Source organism: Sturnus vulgaris, chromosome 1, assembly GCF_052056855.1.
Source record: "Sturnus vulgaris isolate bStuVul1 chromosome 1, bStuVul1.hap1, whole genome shotgun sequence".
NCBI classification, from domain to species: Eukaryota; Metazoa; Chordata; class Aves; order Passeriformes; family Sturnidae; genus Sturnus; species Sturnus vulgaris.
Window position 1 is genome coordinate 148,092,670 of NC_142243.1, and position 18,031 is coordinate 148,110,700.

The window sequence follows — 18,031 nt, forward strand, 5'->3', positions numbered from 1 at the left end:
CGTGAGTTGACCCAAGACATTCGTTAGCTACCCTTAACCCCAGGATTTCAAGTTAGCCAGCATTTCCTGCAAAGATGAGGTATCAGCAGAGGGGCAGTGGGATTCCTGTGCCTTGGTGTCTGTTCCTAGCACAGGAGGGAGAACGCTGTAGTGAACAGAGATTGTGCATTTCTACCTGTGCATTTCAGCCAAGAGGGGTTCCCAGGTTCTGCTCTCCCAGTGCCACTCCGTGTATTTTGGTATCACTGACCCCTCTGCACAGTCTCCGTTCTGATACTCGTCAAAATAGTCAATATCTTACTTCCCTAACATAATTTTATGTCGATTTTCCCAAGACTTATTCCTGCCTAATTTTTTTATTGTACGTATTTCCTTGGAAGTGTTTTTGACATCCTAAACCAGGGGGCAAATTGGCATTAGGTCAGTGCAACTCAATTAATTTCTTATTAATCCTGCCAGTTCACACAGGCTGAGAATCTGGCCCACTGTGATAGGAAATTAGGTCTTTTTTTACTCAGTGGAGGCTGTCACCCACAGGCCATTTAGAAACGTATTTGGTTATTTTTATGGATGTGACATATCTTTATCCAAAAGGTGGGGGTTTTGTTTTGTTTGTTTGTTTGTTTGTTTTTGTGGGGTTTTTTTGTTTGTTTGTTTTTTGTTTGGTTGGTTTTTTTGTTTTGTTTTTTCTGTGAACAGTTGAATCAGTAAATCTCGATTTTTGCATGGGTTTGCATACCTGCACCAGTATCTGCGCTGTGATAATTCAAATTTTTCTTTTATTTTCATCATGATCTCATTCCATGATATTTTAGTAGCCCCCCCACATTCCCCCACTGCCATCTGGGAAGAAAGAAGCCTGGCTTGGTGCTGTATCTGCACTGTCTGCTGTTGGTTGTGTCTGTAGCTCTTAGGCACAGCAGGACCAGGCCAAAAAACACAAAAAAATACTGAGTTCATGTGAGGCTTTTTTTTTCCTAAGTGAGGCCATTAATTCAGTTCACTTTTGCCTATCATTTTACAGATTTTCACAAAACCTCCAGAACCATTTTACCTGTGAGACTTCTATCATTGTCTAATGTGGCTAAAATTGACCTGTTGGTTTCCAACTATAACTAGAGACTGATCAGCGTGATTGCATTAGCCTTAGAAACCAAGAAAAAGAAAAAAAAAAAGTGCTATGGGACATAATGTGCATTATTTGTTGTCAGTGCTTTAAATTTAGACACAGAATAAATAGTTTTTGCAGTAGAAGCAAAGACTCTTGGAGCACATTCATTCTTTTCTAGTGGGTTTTAATTGGTTCCCAAAAAAAAATATAATCTAGCCAAGACTGAAAATGGAAGAGAATAATTAGATTCTATTTTTTGAATGTTGTGGTAATCAAAAATTTTGACACTATTTTCCTATTTTACAGCGAGAATACTTCAAGTGAAGATCCACAGAATATGCCAAGGTGCATCAGCAGCTCAGTAGAACGGAATGGGAACTTAACTAATACATAAAGTCACTGATTTTGGAGCATAAAATACTGCAGTGTGACCACCTGTGCACATGGCTAGCTCTCCTTACAGACAACAGTTCAGGAAATCTGAGTTTCACATGGAATGTTTGAGGCATGCCATTGCCATCCACTCCTTTGGTGAAACCTCTGTACTTCATTCTCCTTCTGCCCTCAGTTGGACAAGCTAAATTTTATTCACACACACCTCACTTGAATATGGTGCTATAATCCCATTTACTTTATAGAAACACTACCTATTATAAAAATAAAATCAATCAAGATTGCTTCAATCTGCCAGAAAATCATAATTCCAGACACTCTTGATGACAGAAAGGATGGAAAATATGTAATCCAATGGAATCAGAACATTTCCTCTGAATAATTTTGTTGCAAAGCATCTTTAAGGCAATTAATGACTTAAGAATAAAACCTCTGTGAATCATAAACTATTATTTGTTACCAAATCTACATGTGTGCAATATATGCCATATGAGACCCTTTCTTACCCCCTTGAGGATTCATGTAATACTGACATGATGTGGAATTAACTCTCCAAGTATACATGGCCATGGTTTTGAAAGGCATGTGGGGATCTGGGCTGCAATTTTAAGATTTTTGCTCTGAGACATCTGCAAGACTTTTCTCTCAGTGGCTGCTCAGCACTTCCTGGGAATTTCTAAAAAATGTAGACATTCCAATCTATTTTTGCTGTCCCTCTGACAGCTGTCATCCCAGTGAGCAGAGCTGTCACTGAGAACTCTCACTTGAGATGAAACTGGGGAAAAAGACTGATATCAACCAGGAACTACTGGATGGTCTGGGGTGCAGAACTGGCATGAACTCTCTGCTTTGCTTTTCACGGCTGGTTAATATCGTCAGTTTGCATCCACCATGGCTCCTGACAAAATTAACAATGACAGAGTGAAAGTCCTAACACAGGCCCTGGGGATTTTATTTCTACAGTTCAACAGTGCTGTAATGGGTTGACCTTGGCTGGATGCCATGTGCTCACCAAGCTGCTCTATCACTCCCCATTAGGGCAGGGGAGAGAAAAATAAGATGGAAAACAACTACTAGGTTGAGATAAGGAAGTTTAGGATCTGTGAGTGCATAAGTAAAGGGAAACAAAAATTGATCTCTTCTTCCCATTGTTGATCAATATTCAGCCACTTCCTGGGAAGCAGGGCTTCAAAACGTGAAGCAGTTGCTCTGGAAGGCAAACACTGTTAAATAACAAATGTCCCCTGTTCCTTCTCCTTCCTTTAGCTTTTATATCTGAAGTAATGACACCTGTATGGAATATCCCTTTGGATAATTTGGGTCAGCTGGCCTGCTTGTGTCCTCTCCTCCCCTCCCAGGATCCTGCCCACTCCCAGCTCTTTGACAGGGGAGCAGGGGAGGAATGTTAGAGAGACAGACAGCACAGATGCTGTGCCAGCACTGCTCAGCAGTAGCCAAAACACCCGTGTGTTATCAACACCCCTCCAGCTACCAATGTAAAGCACAGCACTGTCAGGGCTGCTCAGGAAAAATGAACTCTACCTCAGTCAGAGCCAATACAGTCTCTATCCCTTATTCCATACCATTTGAGTCATACTCAAATCCTACATAATTTATCTATCTTCCAAGTGTTCCATTCTATTTATTTCTCATTACTGGAATCCATTCTTACCTACACATACAACTTAAAGTACATCCCTAAACCATCACCATACCCAACACAGATTTTCATTAACCTCTATCCCCTATCCTTTCACAGATAAACACTATTTTGCCATTTCATGGGCTTCCTTCACCCCTCCAGATCCATGACTTGGGCTCCATTACATCAGGATGTGTGGTCAAGACAGGAGAAGCAGCACACTTGATCATTGGGCACCGAAAGCAGCCTGGCTCAGGTCATCATTGCATTCTCCTTGTTCCTCACAAAATTCATTCTCATCAGTTCATGTCATTCCTGATTTTAAACAGACTACTATGCAGGATAAAAAAACCCAAACTATGAGTAGATTAAAAAATACAGTGCTGTATTAAAAGGTACCTACATTACAGGTAGCAGAGAAATAGTATAAATTAGGAGTCAATGTAGCTTAACCACTGAATTGATTGTGGAGTACATATAGAATCCTTTCACTCAATTCTCAGGGAAGTAACCACAAAGTTTGCATCCAAACTTTGGGAAAAAGCCCTACACGTTTCCAAGGTGTGTGTAGGAGACCTCTGATTTTGTGAAAGTTTTGTGTAGCTTTTATAGTTTGTAAAGTGAAGTGTCTGTCAGAAATTCCAGCTTATCTCCCTACATCTTGTTCTCAAGGCCAGATGTTTATTGTCAGCTGGGAATTCCACCTCTGGCACCAGAGATAACTCTCTACAGGACAAATGTCCAGCCTGGGTTATCTCACCAATTATTTGAAGGGGAGAATGCTCAGAGCTGTCACACCAGCTGATAGAACAGATAAGCTCTTCTGTGGTAGGGGGGGAGAATCCTGCCATACCTCTGCAGGTCCCTTTAACTTACTTTGTTTTATGGCAAGACCAGCTTTCAGACAAATTTGGATTATTTTCTTTTCTTTCTCAAAAATTTATTTCTTCTGCTGTACTGCTCCACACAATGATACCATCGATGTATTACAGGTGTTTCAGAGCTCCACCCTTTTTCCTGTGCAGTCTGGATCAGTGCATGGCAGATGATTGGGCTGTCTTTCCACCCACAGGGCAGTCAACTCCAACTGTACAAGACACCTACAAGCGAAAGCAAACTGTGGTCTGCACTCTGCTGCCAGAGGGACTGAGAAAAATGCATTAGTGATATCAACTGTGGCACATTTGGCTGATTTTGACTCCAGCTCATATTGGAATTTCAGCATGGCAGCACTTAGAGGTAGCATGGCTTCATTTAGGCCATGATAGTCCACTGGCAGCTTCTATTGCCCATTAGATTTTGCACTGGCTACACAGGGCTAGTAGAAACATCTTCTATCATCAACTACATTTGGATGGTAGTAATATGTTGTAGTTGCCACCCACTTATAGAATAAACCATAAAAATGCAAGGTTGGAAAAATATGCCAACAAACACATATTAACAAAATGATTATTTGGTGTCTTATCGTATAATTGTATAATATTTAATAATATGTAATTTTCATTTCATTAAATGCCTGTGGCTGAGCAAGCAATGGAGTCATTGCTATGAAAACTGTTTTTTCACTATTGAAAGCCGAAATTAATGTTATAAAGGATTGTAACTGTTCAGCAAATGGATTAATAATGTTCACTAATCCAGCCATTACTCATTTCTGTTAACGAGTACTGAACATTTCCTTATCTCTTTTTCTTTATCTGCAACGTTTTTAAATTTACAGTATCATTCTTACACAGGTATAAAAGCATTATAAATTCTCTATCATTCCTGCATTATATTGATGTTGCAGAAGATTAATTTCTTTGGGATTTTTTACTTCTTTTTTTTTTTTTAATTCCTTGAAGGGCTCATTCTCTTAGACCATCTAAGGCTAACTAATCTTTCCTGATATCCTTTGAACCTCCATGAGCATTTCAAACTGAAGTAAGTTTTGCTGCTTGCTGCAAATACTGAACATTTGATTGCAGTCTTAAGGTGACTTAGTAATCCAATCAGAAAATACAGAACTGCTGCTGCCAAATTACTTATACAATTCACATTTTATTATTGGCTGCTGAACAAGATGTTTCTATCTCACACTTTAGATACTACTCAAATGAAAGCTCTAAAAGCTCTGCTAATATAATAATCATAGAATCACAGAATGGATAAGGCTGGAAGAGACCACTGTAGGTCATCTGGTCCAACTTCCCTGCTTAGGCAGGGTCATCCCATAGCACATGGCACAGGATTGTATTCAGATTGTTCTTGAATATCTCCAGTACGGGAGACTCCACACCCTCTCTGGACAATCTGTTCAAGTGCTCAGTCACACATACAGTAAAGTTCTTCCTCATATCCAGGTGGAACTTTCTGGGCATCAGTTACTGCCCATTGCCTTTTGTCCTGTTGCTGGACACCACTGAGCAGAGCCTGGTCCATGCTCTGACACCTCCCTACAACAATGACAGACATTGATGAGGTGCCCTCTCAGTTGTCTCTTCTCAAAGCTGAACAGGCACGGCTCCCTCCAATTACCTCTGTTGCCATCCACTGGACCTGCTCCAAAATGATGACCATCACTTTTTAAAATACTGTAAAAGCAGGTCGCTTGGGCCATGGAGTTTTGTGCATACATGGACTAGCATGTGTACAAACTGTGGCTTCAGGAGATTTAGGAGATGCTCAAGCAAAACTGGCCAGTCCACTTGGATGGGCTTGGGATGAGAGGGTGTAAAACCAGATGGTTTGGCTGCCAATTAGCCGTGCAGCAATGTTTTATGTATGCAATTCAACTTTTTCTTAATGTTACTGGATAGTTTGATTGTCAGCCTAGATGTGGTCAAAGGATCAGGTCCATCTTTATTGACAGTGAATGAAAAATTGGTGTTGGACAAAAAGGTGTCCATATATTCTTCTGACGTCCTCACTAAAATGAAAAATTCTTGTAATTCACAATTAAATTTGCTACCCATTACATAACACACAAGGAAACTCAAAGAGATCAACACATACATATTCATAGACTACAGCTATTTTCTCTGTTTTGAAACTGAATTAGGGAAACAGTTGTTTTAAACAACAGAACTACAGTTATGCTAAGGGCTTTATTGACCTTTATTGAGTATTAAACACCACATGGTTTATGTAATAGTGTAATAAAAGAGGCCTGCTTTAAAACATATCAGCTGTCTTCAAACAAACCTCAATTCCAACACTGTATTTGTTCTGTTATCTGAACTTTGTAAGGCTACTCCATATATATAGTTGTGATTAAAACAATGAAAATGGGGGAAAACACTTTGAAAACTCTCAGAGAATAAAGAATATTCATCACAGAAACTATAATGTCAGGCAACTGAAACTACTTTTAAACTGTTTTAGAGAAATCAGGATATTACTAACAGTGTTACGTTTAATATCTGTGAGCAGTGGCTCCAACCTGGCTTGCTGCTTGTTTTGTTTAGAAACCAGTCAGATCTAGCAATCACACTGCTTGCCAGCATTTTGCTGAAACCATATGGCATGACGAGAACACTGCAGCCTGCACCCCCTTATGCACAGACAAAAGAAAAATAAGACAAATAGCTGGAATGAGACACTTCAGCAAAGAGAGCAGACTGCCTGTAGCTGATGGTTAGAAGGATGATCTTTGAACTAAAGCTGCATCTGACACGAGCTAAGACCATAATAATGCATTTGAATTTTTGGCTAATGAAAAAAAACCAAAACTTTCTTCTAGATTTCAGAAAAAGAGGAGGATTATTATCACCAACTGTACTTAAAGAACAAAGGGCAAATGTAGATCTATGTAGTTCTGACTGTTGTTGGCAGAAACCTTAACAGATTGGCTGCTAATGCCAACATGTACTGCTTTGCAGGCAGTGACTCAGTACACGTATCTATGGAACACTGACTGTTCAATGTGTCTTATCACTTTAATTATGTTTGGCCCCAAGGGTTCAAATCCATAAGCTGTATTTCAGAAATCATAGAAACTAATACGAAGGACTACAGTTTACTCCTTTAACTTGCTCAGTTGCACCCACATGTGAGAGTCTGTCCAATTTTCATGAATTAACATGTTTTGGATACTGCTGAAAACTGTGAGACATGTAGACATCTCACTTCCTCAGTTTCACGTTTTTAGGGATTATTTTCAAGGAACACAAGTGAAACAGTAATCCCGTTTCTACTATTGAAAGGAAAGTTGCAAGCAGTTTTAAAAGTGTAAGAAAATGAAATGCGAGTTTTTAACAGATGCAACATAAGCAGAACTGAAGCCAGTGAAAGATATAAACTCAAATGGATTGACACGTCCTCCTTTAGAAGGAACTACTACAACAGGAAATGGGCTTTTAGGGCTGTAGGCTGGATTGATGGGCCAAGACCAGTTGTATGAGGTTCAGAACGGCAAAGTGTCAAGTCACTTAGGTCACAACAGCTCCATGCAGCACTGCAGGCCTGGGGAAGAGTGGCTGGAAAGATGCTGGTGGAAAAGGCACTGGGGTTGCTGGTCAACAGTGACTGAACATGAGCCAGTGTGTGCCCAGGTGGCCAAGAGGAGCAGTGGCATCTGGCTTGTATCAGCAATAGTGTGAGAACACTGACTATCTCCCTGTACTCAGCACTAGTGAAGCCACACTTCAACTCCTGTGTTCAGTTTTGGGAACTTCATGACAAAAATGATACTGAGGGGCTGGAGTGTGTCCAGAAAAGGACAACAGTGATGGGAAAGGAAATGGAGCACAAGTCTGGTAAGGAGCAGCTGAGGGAGCTCGGAGTTTTTAGCCTGGAGAAAGAGATGCTCAGGGGGACCTCCTTGTTCTCAACAACTGTCTGAAAGTAAGTTGTATCCACATGGGGGGGCGGGGGCAGTCACTTTTTCCATGCAAAAAGGACAAGAGGAAGTGGCCTTAAGTTGCACCAGGGGAGGTTCAGGTTGGAAAGGAAAACTTTCTTCACTGAAAGAGTGGTTAAGCATCTGAAAAGGGTGCCCAGGGAGGGGGAGGTGTTCAACCGCTGGACGTGGCACTCAGTGCCGTGGTCTGCTTGACAAGGTGGTGCCGGGATATAGCCTGGGTTCAATGATCTTGGAGGTCTTTTCCAGCCTTAACGATTCCATGAAAGACTTCCGATTTCCTCTTGCATGTCTGGAAAATCTGGCATCAAAGGCATCAGATCTGGAAGCTGGCAGTATTATTCCAAGGAAAACAGACTAAGAGATTGTGCTATCTTAGGTTTCACTGATATTCACTGAGGTTTAACATCACGGTCTCTGGAGGTGCGTTAGAACTCCGGCTTCAGGGGAGCATCCAGCACTGCTCGCCTTCCCCTGCCCCTTCCTTCAGTCCATGGCTGAGAGGAGCCCAGCGCGGGCCCGTGCCCGGGCCGGGCCCACCGGACACCGGCACCAACTCCCGCGGCGATACCGACCCGCCCTCACGGCGCCGGGTGGGGCACGGGTCACAGGGAGCTCCGCCCCCAGGAGCGGGCGAGCCTCCGCCGCAAGACCTCTGGGAGTTGTGGTCTTTCTCGGAGGTCTCCGCCCGCCCGTCCCGCGCCTGACGAGGCTCAGCCGGCCCCATGCCCCGCGGCTGTGCCTCCGTACCGTGTCGGGGCGCTTCTTCATCCCCCGAGGACCCTTCGGAGTCCTCTCTGTGAGGGAGGGATGGGCGGAAAAGGACACGGAACAATTCCTGATAGAACTACAGCTCCCGGCGTGCACTGCGCTACGGCGCACGGGGCGGGGGAGGGCCGGGGTAAGATGGCGGCTGCTAAACTGAGCCGGAGGGGAGGCTGAGGTGAGTTTGGGGCAGCTGGGCAGTGCTCCTGGTACTCGTGTTCACCCTCGCAGTTGCCTCCTCGTCGCTATCTCCCGCTTCTTTCCCCTTCTTCACGGGTGGGAACGAGGAGGACGCGCCAGAGGGATGGGCGCTGAGGGAGTGGCGAGAGGCTCGGGCCGCCCGGCTGGCGCAGGAGGAGAAGCCTCAGGGCATCGCCTCAGCCCGGACCCGCCGTGGCAGCAGCTCGGGGTGTCCCTGTGGGCGCTGGGTCTCGGCAGAAGGGCTGCCAGGCTGGCTCTCCTCCGGGCGCGTCTGCGTCTTCTCGCCACCGGAGCTGTGGGGACAGTGAGGCTGGGGACAGCGAGCGGATCCCCCCGCGGTGGCTTTGGGAGTTCTCTCAGCAGGTTTTCCTCAAATGGGCAGAGAGATATTAACGGAACACAATGCAAATTGACAGGAGGACGGCACTGTAAACTTTCTTGGCTTCGTCTTTAAAGTTAATTGTGCATCACGGAGCCGTGCTTCAGACAATTGAGGTGTGGGTTCACGAATTTTGTTACTGAAAACTGTAGTGCAAGTCTCCTTTCGGATGCATCTAGAAAGGTATTCCGTAGTCCTTTGAGCTGAGATATAAGGAAGAAAAGATCGGGGCATGGATTGTCTCTGTGCTGTTCTAGGACTTGTGGGAAAGCCTATAACTTTAAACCAGTTTTAGTTGCTATATCAAAACCCAGTTTGCTAGCCCAGGTGTTACACTTTACAAAGCTACATCAGTATTTGCTGTGCAAACTGGAGTAGGTAAGCTAAACCCAGAGTTAACAGTCAAGGCTTTGAGATTTTACAGGCAATTACTTCCTAAAGCATTTGTAATTAATTCTAAATAATTTGAAATATTTTCTCAGGTAACTTCAGGACGTCTTGCTTGTTAATGCTCTTAAACATATGGTAAAATTTCGTTGAGAAATTGATGGTTTGGAGTTGAAATCTTGATTGTAGTGTCCTGATAGGCCTAAAGGCTTATCCATGGGCTTTATTTAAGCCTTTTAGAAACGACTTTCATATTTGTCTAACAAAGGCTGCTAGAATGAGATTAATTTCTGATTCAGGAAAAAAACTCAAAAAATGTTATTAAAATACAGTTTGTGATTAAACAACTGTTTTAGATATTGCAAATATTTGTGGTTCATGATGGACAGTAACCTTTCTCTACTTCTGATCCAAACTTGTGCAATGGAAAAGAATGAACAAATTTTATATTGCATGCAAGTTGAAGGAGACGTGAGAATACTCATCAGAGTTGTGAAAAGGGACTGCACTTCTAATTATAAAATCTAAATTACAAAGAGTATGGTTAGAAACAGCTTTTGTTGGTGTCAGTGACTTTTAACTGCCCAGCCTAACTCTCTAAGTAAGTAATCCTTGTAAAGTTATCACACAATTTTTAAACAATTTTGAAGATATGTAATTTTTGAAGTGGAATCAAATGATATAGTTGTATTGTGTCTTGGCTAAGAGAGCAGGGTAGTTTCATTAATTCAACCAGCTTCATACATGGCATTGCCTCTCCACCTGAGAAGGATAATTCAGAATAAAGTCAGGTTCTTTCCCAGAATTACACTGTGGTATGTAAATCCATTTTATATTGCATTTTTTGAGTTCTGGGAATTGTAGTTGGAGCTTAACTGTCTAAATTTAGGAATGAGCATGTGATTTATTAATCTTGTATTGCACTGGCCATTTGCCTACTTTCAAAGCTAAAGGCATTGATTAATTTTGCAAAGAGGAAATATTAGTGGGGAACTAAGTGGTCTAAAAAATAAATGTACAGTGGATTTTTAATTTTTCAGTTCATGCCTGTGTGGCTGTGAGGGTTGCTTAAGCCTCTGCCCTTATTTGGCTTAAGTTGGAGGAATGAAGAGGAGCCCAGCTGGCAATTTCATTTTGAAGACTCAAAATCAAGTTAAACATTTATGGTGTTACATAATAATATAACAGGGGGCTTATTGGAAAAAAAATACAAAATCTCAGGTATTCTGACTTTTCTTTCTTTATCTTTAGCACAAGGTTATATAAATTTTTCCATTTTAGATCTTTTAAAGAGGTCTATTATATTAGGGCATACAGGAAAATGATCTCTGGTTTTCTGTTTGGCTTTCAGTGCCATTTCTGGAATTTTGTGATAATAAGAAATATTTGTGCTTATAAACTATCATTTAAGTTCTGATCCCAGTTAGTTAATGAAAAAAAAAAGTCAAACAAACTGTATTTTTATCCTTGTTCTGATGAAGAATGAATTTACATTGGGTTTCCTTGCCAAATGGTGTAAAATCTCAAAACAAAACTGGAAGTTTTTCTTTAGAAGAACGATTTTATGAGTCATGCAAGTGTTCCTCTGTCTTTTAAGGTACATTCACTATCTTTGCACTTTGATTCTAATTGTATTTAGAACTATTGTTATATCCTTAGGAAAAACACAATAACTTTTAGTCCTCCACAGAAAAGTAGATATGATTTTGTTTACCTTCTTAATATCTGGGCATCAGTTACATTGGTGAAAAAAACATTGTATGGTACTTAATATCCATAAATTGCATCTGGTGATCTGTCAGATGTCACAGATTGACAGGGAATATGTCAAACAGTAAGTGTTAGACTAGGAAGCTAAATGGTAGCACGTGATTGTCCGTAGCTCTCTTTTAATTAGCTAAATTCTATTTCATCAGATTCTGTGGGTAGGGAGTAGGGGAAGTCCCTCTTTTTTTTTATGTAAAATTTTAGCTCAGTGACAAATAGCTGAGCAGACTCATAGTGAGCAGCTTCTTGGTTTAGTTTATTTCCGTTCTGCTGTAACAGGTGATAGCATCTGTAGATTAATTTTTGTCCTAGGCCGAGCGAGTCGGTGATTGAAGACTTTATGGAGAGGAAATTGTGTGGTCTGTTCTGTGTGTAGAGGCCAGGTCACCTCATGATGGAATTTTTGGTCCTCTTACAGATCATAAAATGACTAAAAACCCAGTGAATTATTTAAAACCAGATATTTTCTATATATCTTAGTTGATTATACAACTTTTCTAATAATTTCTGCAGAAAACTGTTTTAAAAATCTTCTAAAAGTGAGTTGACTTGGCTGACCACAGCAGTGGTTATGCTTTAGGAAAATGTATTGAATTCCTGATTGCTGGAAATGGTCAGTAAAACACTCTTGAGTCTCTCGCACTTGACTCCCTGAAACTCTCACCAGGTTCTCTGCATTTTTATTTTCTTATATGTCAGTAAATCTGTGTTCTGTAATATTTCAGCTGGGTGCATAACTACATTCTGAACCAGAGATTTTGCCTTTCCATGTGTCTGTTGAACATGATGATCCACAGCACATTTCCTTTTATAAAATTATGCTGCCTCTCATGCTGTCCTTGGAGAGGGATATACAGCTTTCTAATAGATGGAATATTTTAAATAACTTACTTTGAAGTACTATTTTTAATCCCAGTTGCTGTCAGCAAATTGGAACCTTTGATTGAAATACATATATAAAGAATAAAATTTATTTTTAGCAACTATGAGTGTTGTTTTAATAATGTGGTCATTAAAACATATGTTGACCAAATGAAATGTTTATTCTCACATTATCCTTTTATTTTGGTGTATGTATGCATACAATTATTAAATGAATATCTTTTATTTAAAATTTTATTTTGTTTTTGAAGACAGCAACACTTAGTGTCTAACTGAGATTTTGTTCTTATTTGTGGAAAGACACATTTGTGGCGAGTTTGCATTTGGCAATTAGTAAAACCCAAATGCACTGCCTTAATACAGAAAAATCTTCAAATGATTTTCATTTTACTAATTAATTGAACAGTAGATTTGGCTACTTTTGTGTCCAAAATAAATTGTTGTAACTTCAGATTATTTCATTTTATGAATATATTTAATTGCATCAAAAATCCTTTGAGCATCTATTGTGTATAGGAGATTGCACTCTGATGTAAAATCTGCCTTTTTTGATCCTGGGAGAAAAATGCCCTAGAAAGTGCCACACAGGTTTTTCAGTTGTTTTTCATAGTGTTGAACAGAAACCTCTCTCAGGCATTTTGACAGGGAAGTGCTGTGGTTTAGATCTGAAGTGGAAGCATCCTGTGAGACTGTGCAGGATTTAGCATCCCAAACATTGGCACTTGGGAAGGTCACAATACACAACAGAAAAATATTTACTCCAGTATCAAAGGCAAGAACAGAATGACTGCATTTCAGGAACTGGCAAAATCTACATCTAATCTGATCAGCTAAAAGGATATCTGGATTTCTGTGGTAGCAGCCCCTTCGGTATGGGAGCTGAAAAATGACTTTGTCTTATTCTGCATGAGTTACTGAGCATGTTTGGATGTAAATTGTCTGAAGCTATAGTCCTGACTTTGTTTGTTTGTTTATTTTCTTTGTAGTTTCTTATGTTTTTGCAAAATTGAGGACACATCCCTGATTAACAATGCCTGGCAGTAAGTATTCTTATCTTAAGTACATTAAGACAATATTTAGGAATGTTTAATGTTAAGATATTTTCTTTGGGGTTTAAAAATTTTCAAAAAAATTTAATGATAATGAAACATTATGCTTGCTGTCATTTATAAGGATTTTAAGATGTTAATATTATCTGGTCTCTGGCTTTGTAAATCTCCATATATTTTTCAGATATGGGCTCTGCATTTGCCTTTTTGATTGCAGCTTCACAATATAACATTGAATTTTTTGGTTTAGAATATGTTCTGAAATAGTTGGATTCAAAAACTGAGGAAGATATTTTTGATATTAAAAAAGCTATATCTTGATGCAGCTATAATCTTTGGAAAATGACGACTAGTGTTTATAGAAGATAGAATCTCTATTTAGAATAAAAAGTGATAAGACTTAAAATTTTTGACTTTCAAAGTTAAGTGAGATTTTTGAGACAAATATTTCTAAGAATCGAATTATTTACTTTAAAGAGTAGCAAATTTCTCTAACTCAAAGGATCAAGTTATAATATGTCTTACAAAAATATAAATTTAACTATTTCTTTAATTAGCTTTTCTGTTTAGGAAAAATTCTATATCATCTGTAATAACATTGCTAACACCAGTCTTTGGGTAAAGCAATTTGCTTTACCCAGAGGATAAAGAAGTATTCATAAAGTTACAGTACCAGTCATACTGAGTGCATTCTAATATAGGTTTGTAGTGAATTTCATGGATGCTTAATTTCATGAGGAAGTCTTGGAGCATTTGTTCTTTGCTGTGATTTTTAATAAGCTGTGGCTGTGGGTACTAGAGATGCCTTACAGTAGTTCTGTGTTGTGTCTTTTGAATCCTGGTCATGTAAAATACTTTATTGTAGGTAAGATATGCCACACCTGTCATGTGAAGGAGTGTGTGAAATTTTTTTACCAATTAAACTGGAAAAGTAAGATTTTTTTGTTGTTTAAACCAGATGTGCTTATGTTTGGGGTCATTAATATCAAAGCATGTAGAGTTTGCATTGCTGCAGTCAGATGGGAATTAAAAGAGACCAAAGGAACTGATTGGAGTGTTTACCTGTAGTGAGACACTCAGAACTACACAGCCATTTGTTATCTTTGCCTGTATTAATAAGTGTAAGTGCCTGGGTGAAGGGAAGGGAACCTGAAAGACGTGTGCATTGCAATTGTTGTGAAATAGCAGTATTTTACTTCCAAAAGTTATGGCAGTGAAGAAGTATGATTGGATTTTAAGGCAGGCAAGCATCCACTTGTGGCTGGTTGTACTTCTGTCAATAGAGATAGAGCCTTCAGGAATTCAACTCTGTTGCATGTGTTAAAGAAATCTGCCTGCTAATTTAGGCTTCTCTAAAGGTTCCATAGGATTCTTTTCAAAGCATGTTGATGAAATAGGCTGCTGCTACAGTGTTACGTTGAAATCTTAAAGTATTTGTCCTTGAAATCTGAAAAACTCAGTTTCTAAAGGCTGGGGGGTATGTTTTTTTCAATTTTATTTTATTTTCACGTAGAGTTCTCTCATCCCATATATCAAGAATTGCATTGACCATCTTTAGGAATAAAAATCAGAAAAGGCTGTTACAGTGAGATATTTTCCAAAAATGTTTTCTATTGTATGTTGCAATGAATTATTTACAAATGAAGTAAAAAAATAATATCTAGTTAAGAGGAAATTTTGATGGTGTTCTTGGGTCATACTGACCAACTAACTTCCTTATCCACTGTTGTTCTGCTTTGTTTCCTGGGCCTGTGTAGCAGTTCCTGGTGGTAATTGTACCCGCCCCCCACTTTTTTCTTTTTTTTTTTTTTTTAAATACAGTAGCTGAATGAATGAATGTATAGGTCTAGAGGCAATGCTCTGGAATATCATGAGAGATGCAGATAACTGGCATTACATAAAGACTGAGTAAAAGCTTAGTCTATCTGAGGAATTCAGCTGTACCTGGTGGCACTTCAGAAATCAGTATTAAAGTTACTGTGCATGAAACGTAGATAAGACAAGATGCTTTTTAACTCCTTCAATATTAACTGTAGAAAAATAGGCATTAGTCAGAACTGGGCTGTGGTACTGAGAGGGGGAGAGATGAACAAAGGCCCTTGGCCAGAGGTGATGGATGCTCTTCTCATTGAACCTCAGCCGTGTCTGCTGGGCTCTGCACAAGTTGTTCATTGCATATTTGGATTATCACATTTTCTGTTGTTGTTTCTACGTAGTAATTCCTCTTAGGAATGTGGGGATTTAGTGCTGCATAGAGTCCTAAAAAAGGTTAATCTTCTAGTATCAATGCAGTTGTAATAGCCCAAATAGAAAATTTTCGGTTTGCTCTCTTAACCTTGAGATATAAAAGTGTTTGGCTTTGACCAGCCATGACATAGCATTTGTATTGGCATCTGTAGTGGAGGTATGATGCTCTGTCATTGCTGCAGCACTTGGATCGACCTTGCCAAAGTGTAGCTTTTCCTTGTAATTTTTATGTTTAACTTTATGTTATGAGTTTGTCTTGTGCACAAAACCAGAGTGTTGATGCAAATGGTTACAGACATGGATGGTGTCTTCAGCTGAAGTCGAAATGCAAATTCTGAAATGTTGGGAAATGAAATGTGTTTTCTCATTTCTGTTAGAGTACAGTAGGAGTAGGTTTGAACTACACGTTTTCACAATTGTCTAAGCTGTGCTTTATCACAAAGAAACTGTTGAGTAAAAGATTAAATAGTGCTTTTATATAAAAGCAAACCCGAAGAACTTAAAACCAGCCTCTGCTGTACATATGTTTCCCGCTTGCCTCATGTATTCTCAGTTTCCCTGTTGAATAATTTGTGCAGATAATATCATTTAGCATACTTTTGTTCTGGAACATGGGTGGTTTTGGTAGGTTTTTTTGTTGGCTGTGTTCAAATTGAAATGTTATAAATGCTTCTGCTAAGGAGAAAATGTGATAGCTAAGTCATATCAAAATATTTTTGAAGACTCTTCTTTTTGAACGTTATGTTCTGGATATTCACACTTAATCAGATGTTTGAAACACAGCTTGAGACATAATGAGATTTTTCTTTTCTAAAAACAGCTCACTTACATAGTAGATGTATTGCCTGACTTCAATTAAATGTTGAACTTAAAGGCAGCTTTTATACCAAAATGAAATTGCTTGAACTAAAAGAATTATGTGTGGCACAGGTGAGAGCACCTGTTGACTATAAAAATATATTTTATTTGTAGTAGCTCTGTGTGTGACTTCTAAAAACTTTTTCTTAGCTTATTCTTTTCTCCTTTGGCTTGTGCCATTAACATAATTAGATCTTTGGTTTTCAAGGTTTTTTCAAATATAATTGTTAGTTAAATGGATTTTAGCTGCTGGTTGGCAGGTCCTTATGACTGACTGTAACATATAAATTAAATAAAAAGAAGGATTTTGCCAAATGTGTTTTTCCCACATTCTTCCTTTGAGTTACAGCTGTGAAATTTAGTAATATGAACACTTCCTACACTCTTCTTTCAAATATTTGCTGGTTGGAAAGGGACTATTCTGATTTAAGAGGTACATATATTAGTTATGTGGAAAATATTCCATGATTTGACGTGTTCTTGGTTGCAGTGAAGAAGCAGTTTTAGTGACTTCAGAATGTCTCCAGGCATGCTCTTTAAACCACATAACATTTTGTTTTCCTTGGCCTCCCAAACACTGTGTGCCTTTTTTGCCACTTGTCTGTGCAGAGGCAGCTCCTCTGACAGCAGTGCTGGTGGCTTCCCTGCTGTGTGCAAGGTGAAAACAAACAGAAGATGGAACAATTGAGTGGTGCTTGTTAATTTCTGTATTCGTGCATGTTACCGCTTTCCTTGTGTTACTTCATAGTCTTTAAACAAATAAATGACCCACCCCTCCTTCAAAGCCAAAAATACCTATCAAACTTTTAAAATTATAATTTGCTATGTGCGTAGAGTTTTCTTGCCAAGTGTAGGAGGGAAAAGAGCACTTGAAATGGAATTTGAAATGAGTGAATTCTTAAATGGCATTTAACGTTTTTAACACATTTTAAAAGGCAGTTCACTTCCTCATTTTGGTTTCTCCTCTCCCAACAATTTTGGGAAATTCATTTATTTGTGCTTTCTGATTTTGGTTTTTATTGTGTATATGAAGTAAGTATTAACAAGATTGGTAATGGGAAGGGAAGATTTATTGCTTTGTGAAATAAAATTCTGAAATACCAGTGGCTGGAGATGTGTTCCTGAATGTGTTGATACAAATATTTCAAGGACTAAACTTTCTAATGTTTTTAGTGAAAATCAGGCCATATTTCTTATTAATTACTGTCTCCACTCCTTCCATCCAGCACACTTTTTCCCTCATCTGGAATACGTTTCTCATCGAGTCTTCACATTTTACAATGGGACTCGCTACTTAATAAAGGACTTTCTGTACTTGCTTAATTTATTTTATAGTCGGGAGAAACCCCCTAAACTTTATGACAGCATTGTTGACTACTTAAAACAGTGTTAAATAGGTTATAATTCTGTAACATTTTCATATTTCAGCTATTACAGAAGAGTTACATGAGGGATGTCTGAAATTGTTTGCTGCTTGATTCTGGTATCTTAGGATGAGAAACATCAG

General features: G+C 39.2%; 1 protein-coding gene across 9 annotated transcripts in view; it reads left to right on the top strand.

Moving 5' to 3' along the window:
• The first annotated feature begins 8,837 nt into the window (after positions 1 to 8,837).
• Positions 8,838 to 18,031, top strand: part of EFR3A (EFR3 homolog A) — a 75,894-nt gene continuing 66,700 nt past the window's right edge. For 6 of the 9 annotated variants that reach the window (XM_014882132.2, XM_088179459.1, XM_088179436.1 and 3 more), the window contains exons 1-2: positions 8,838 to 8,932; positions 13,357 to 13,410. In XM_014882132.2, coding sequence (XP_014737618.1) covers positions 13,401 to 13,410 — 10 coding nt within the window. In that variant the 5' untranslated portion in view covers positions 8,838 to 8,932; positions 13,357 to 13,400. Of the gene's footprint in view, positions 8,933 to 13,010; positions 13,241 to 13,356; positions 13,411 to 18,031 lie in introns of those variants that run through there. The other 3 variants (XM_088179474.1, XM_088179441.1, XM_088179466.1) reach the window with 2 other exon arrangements.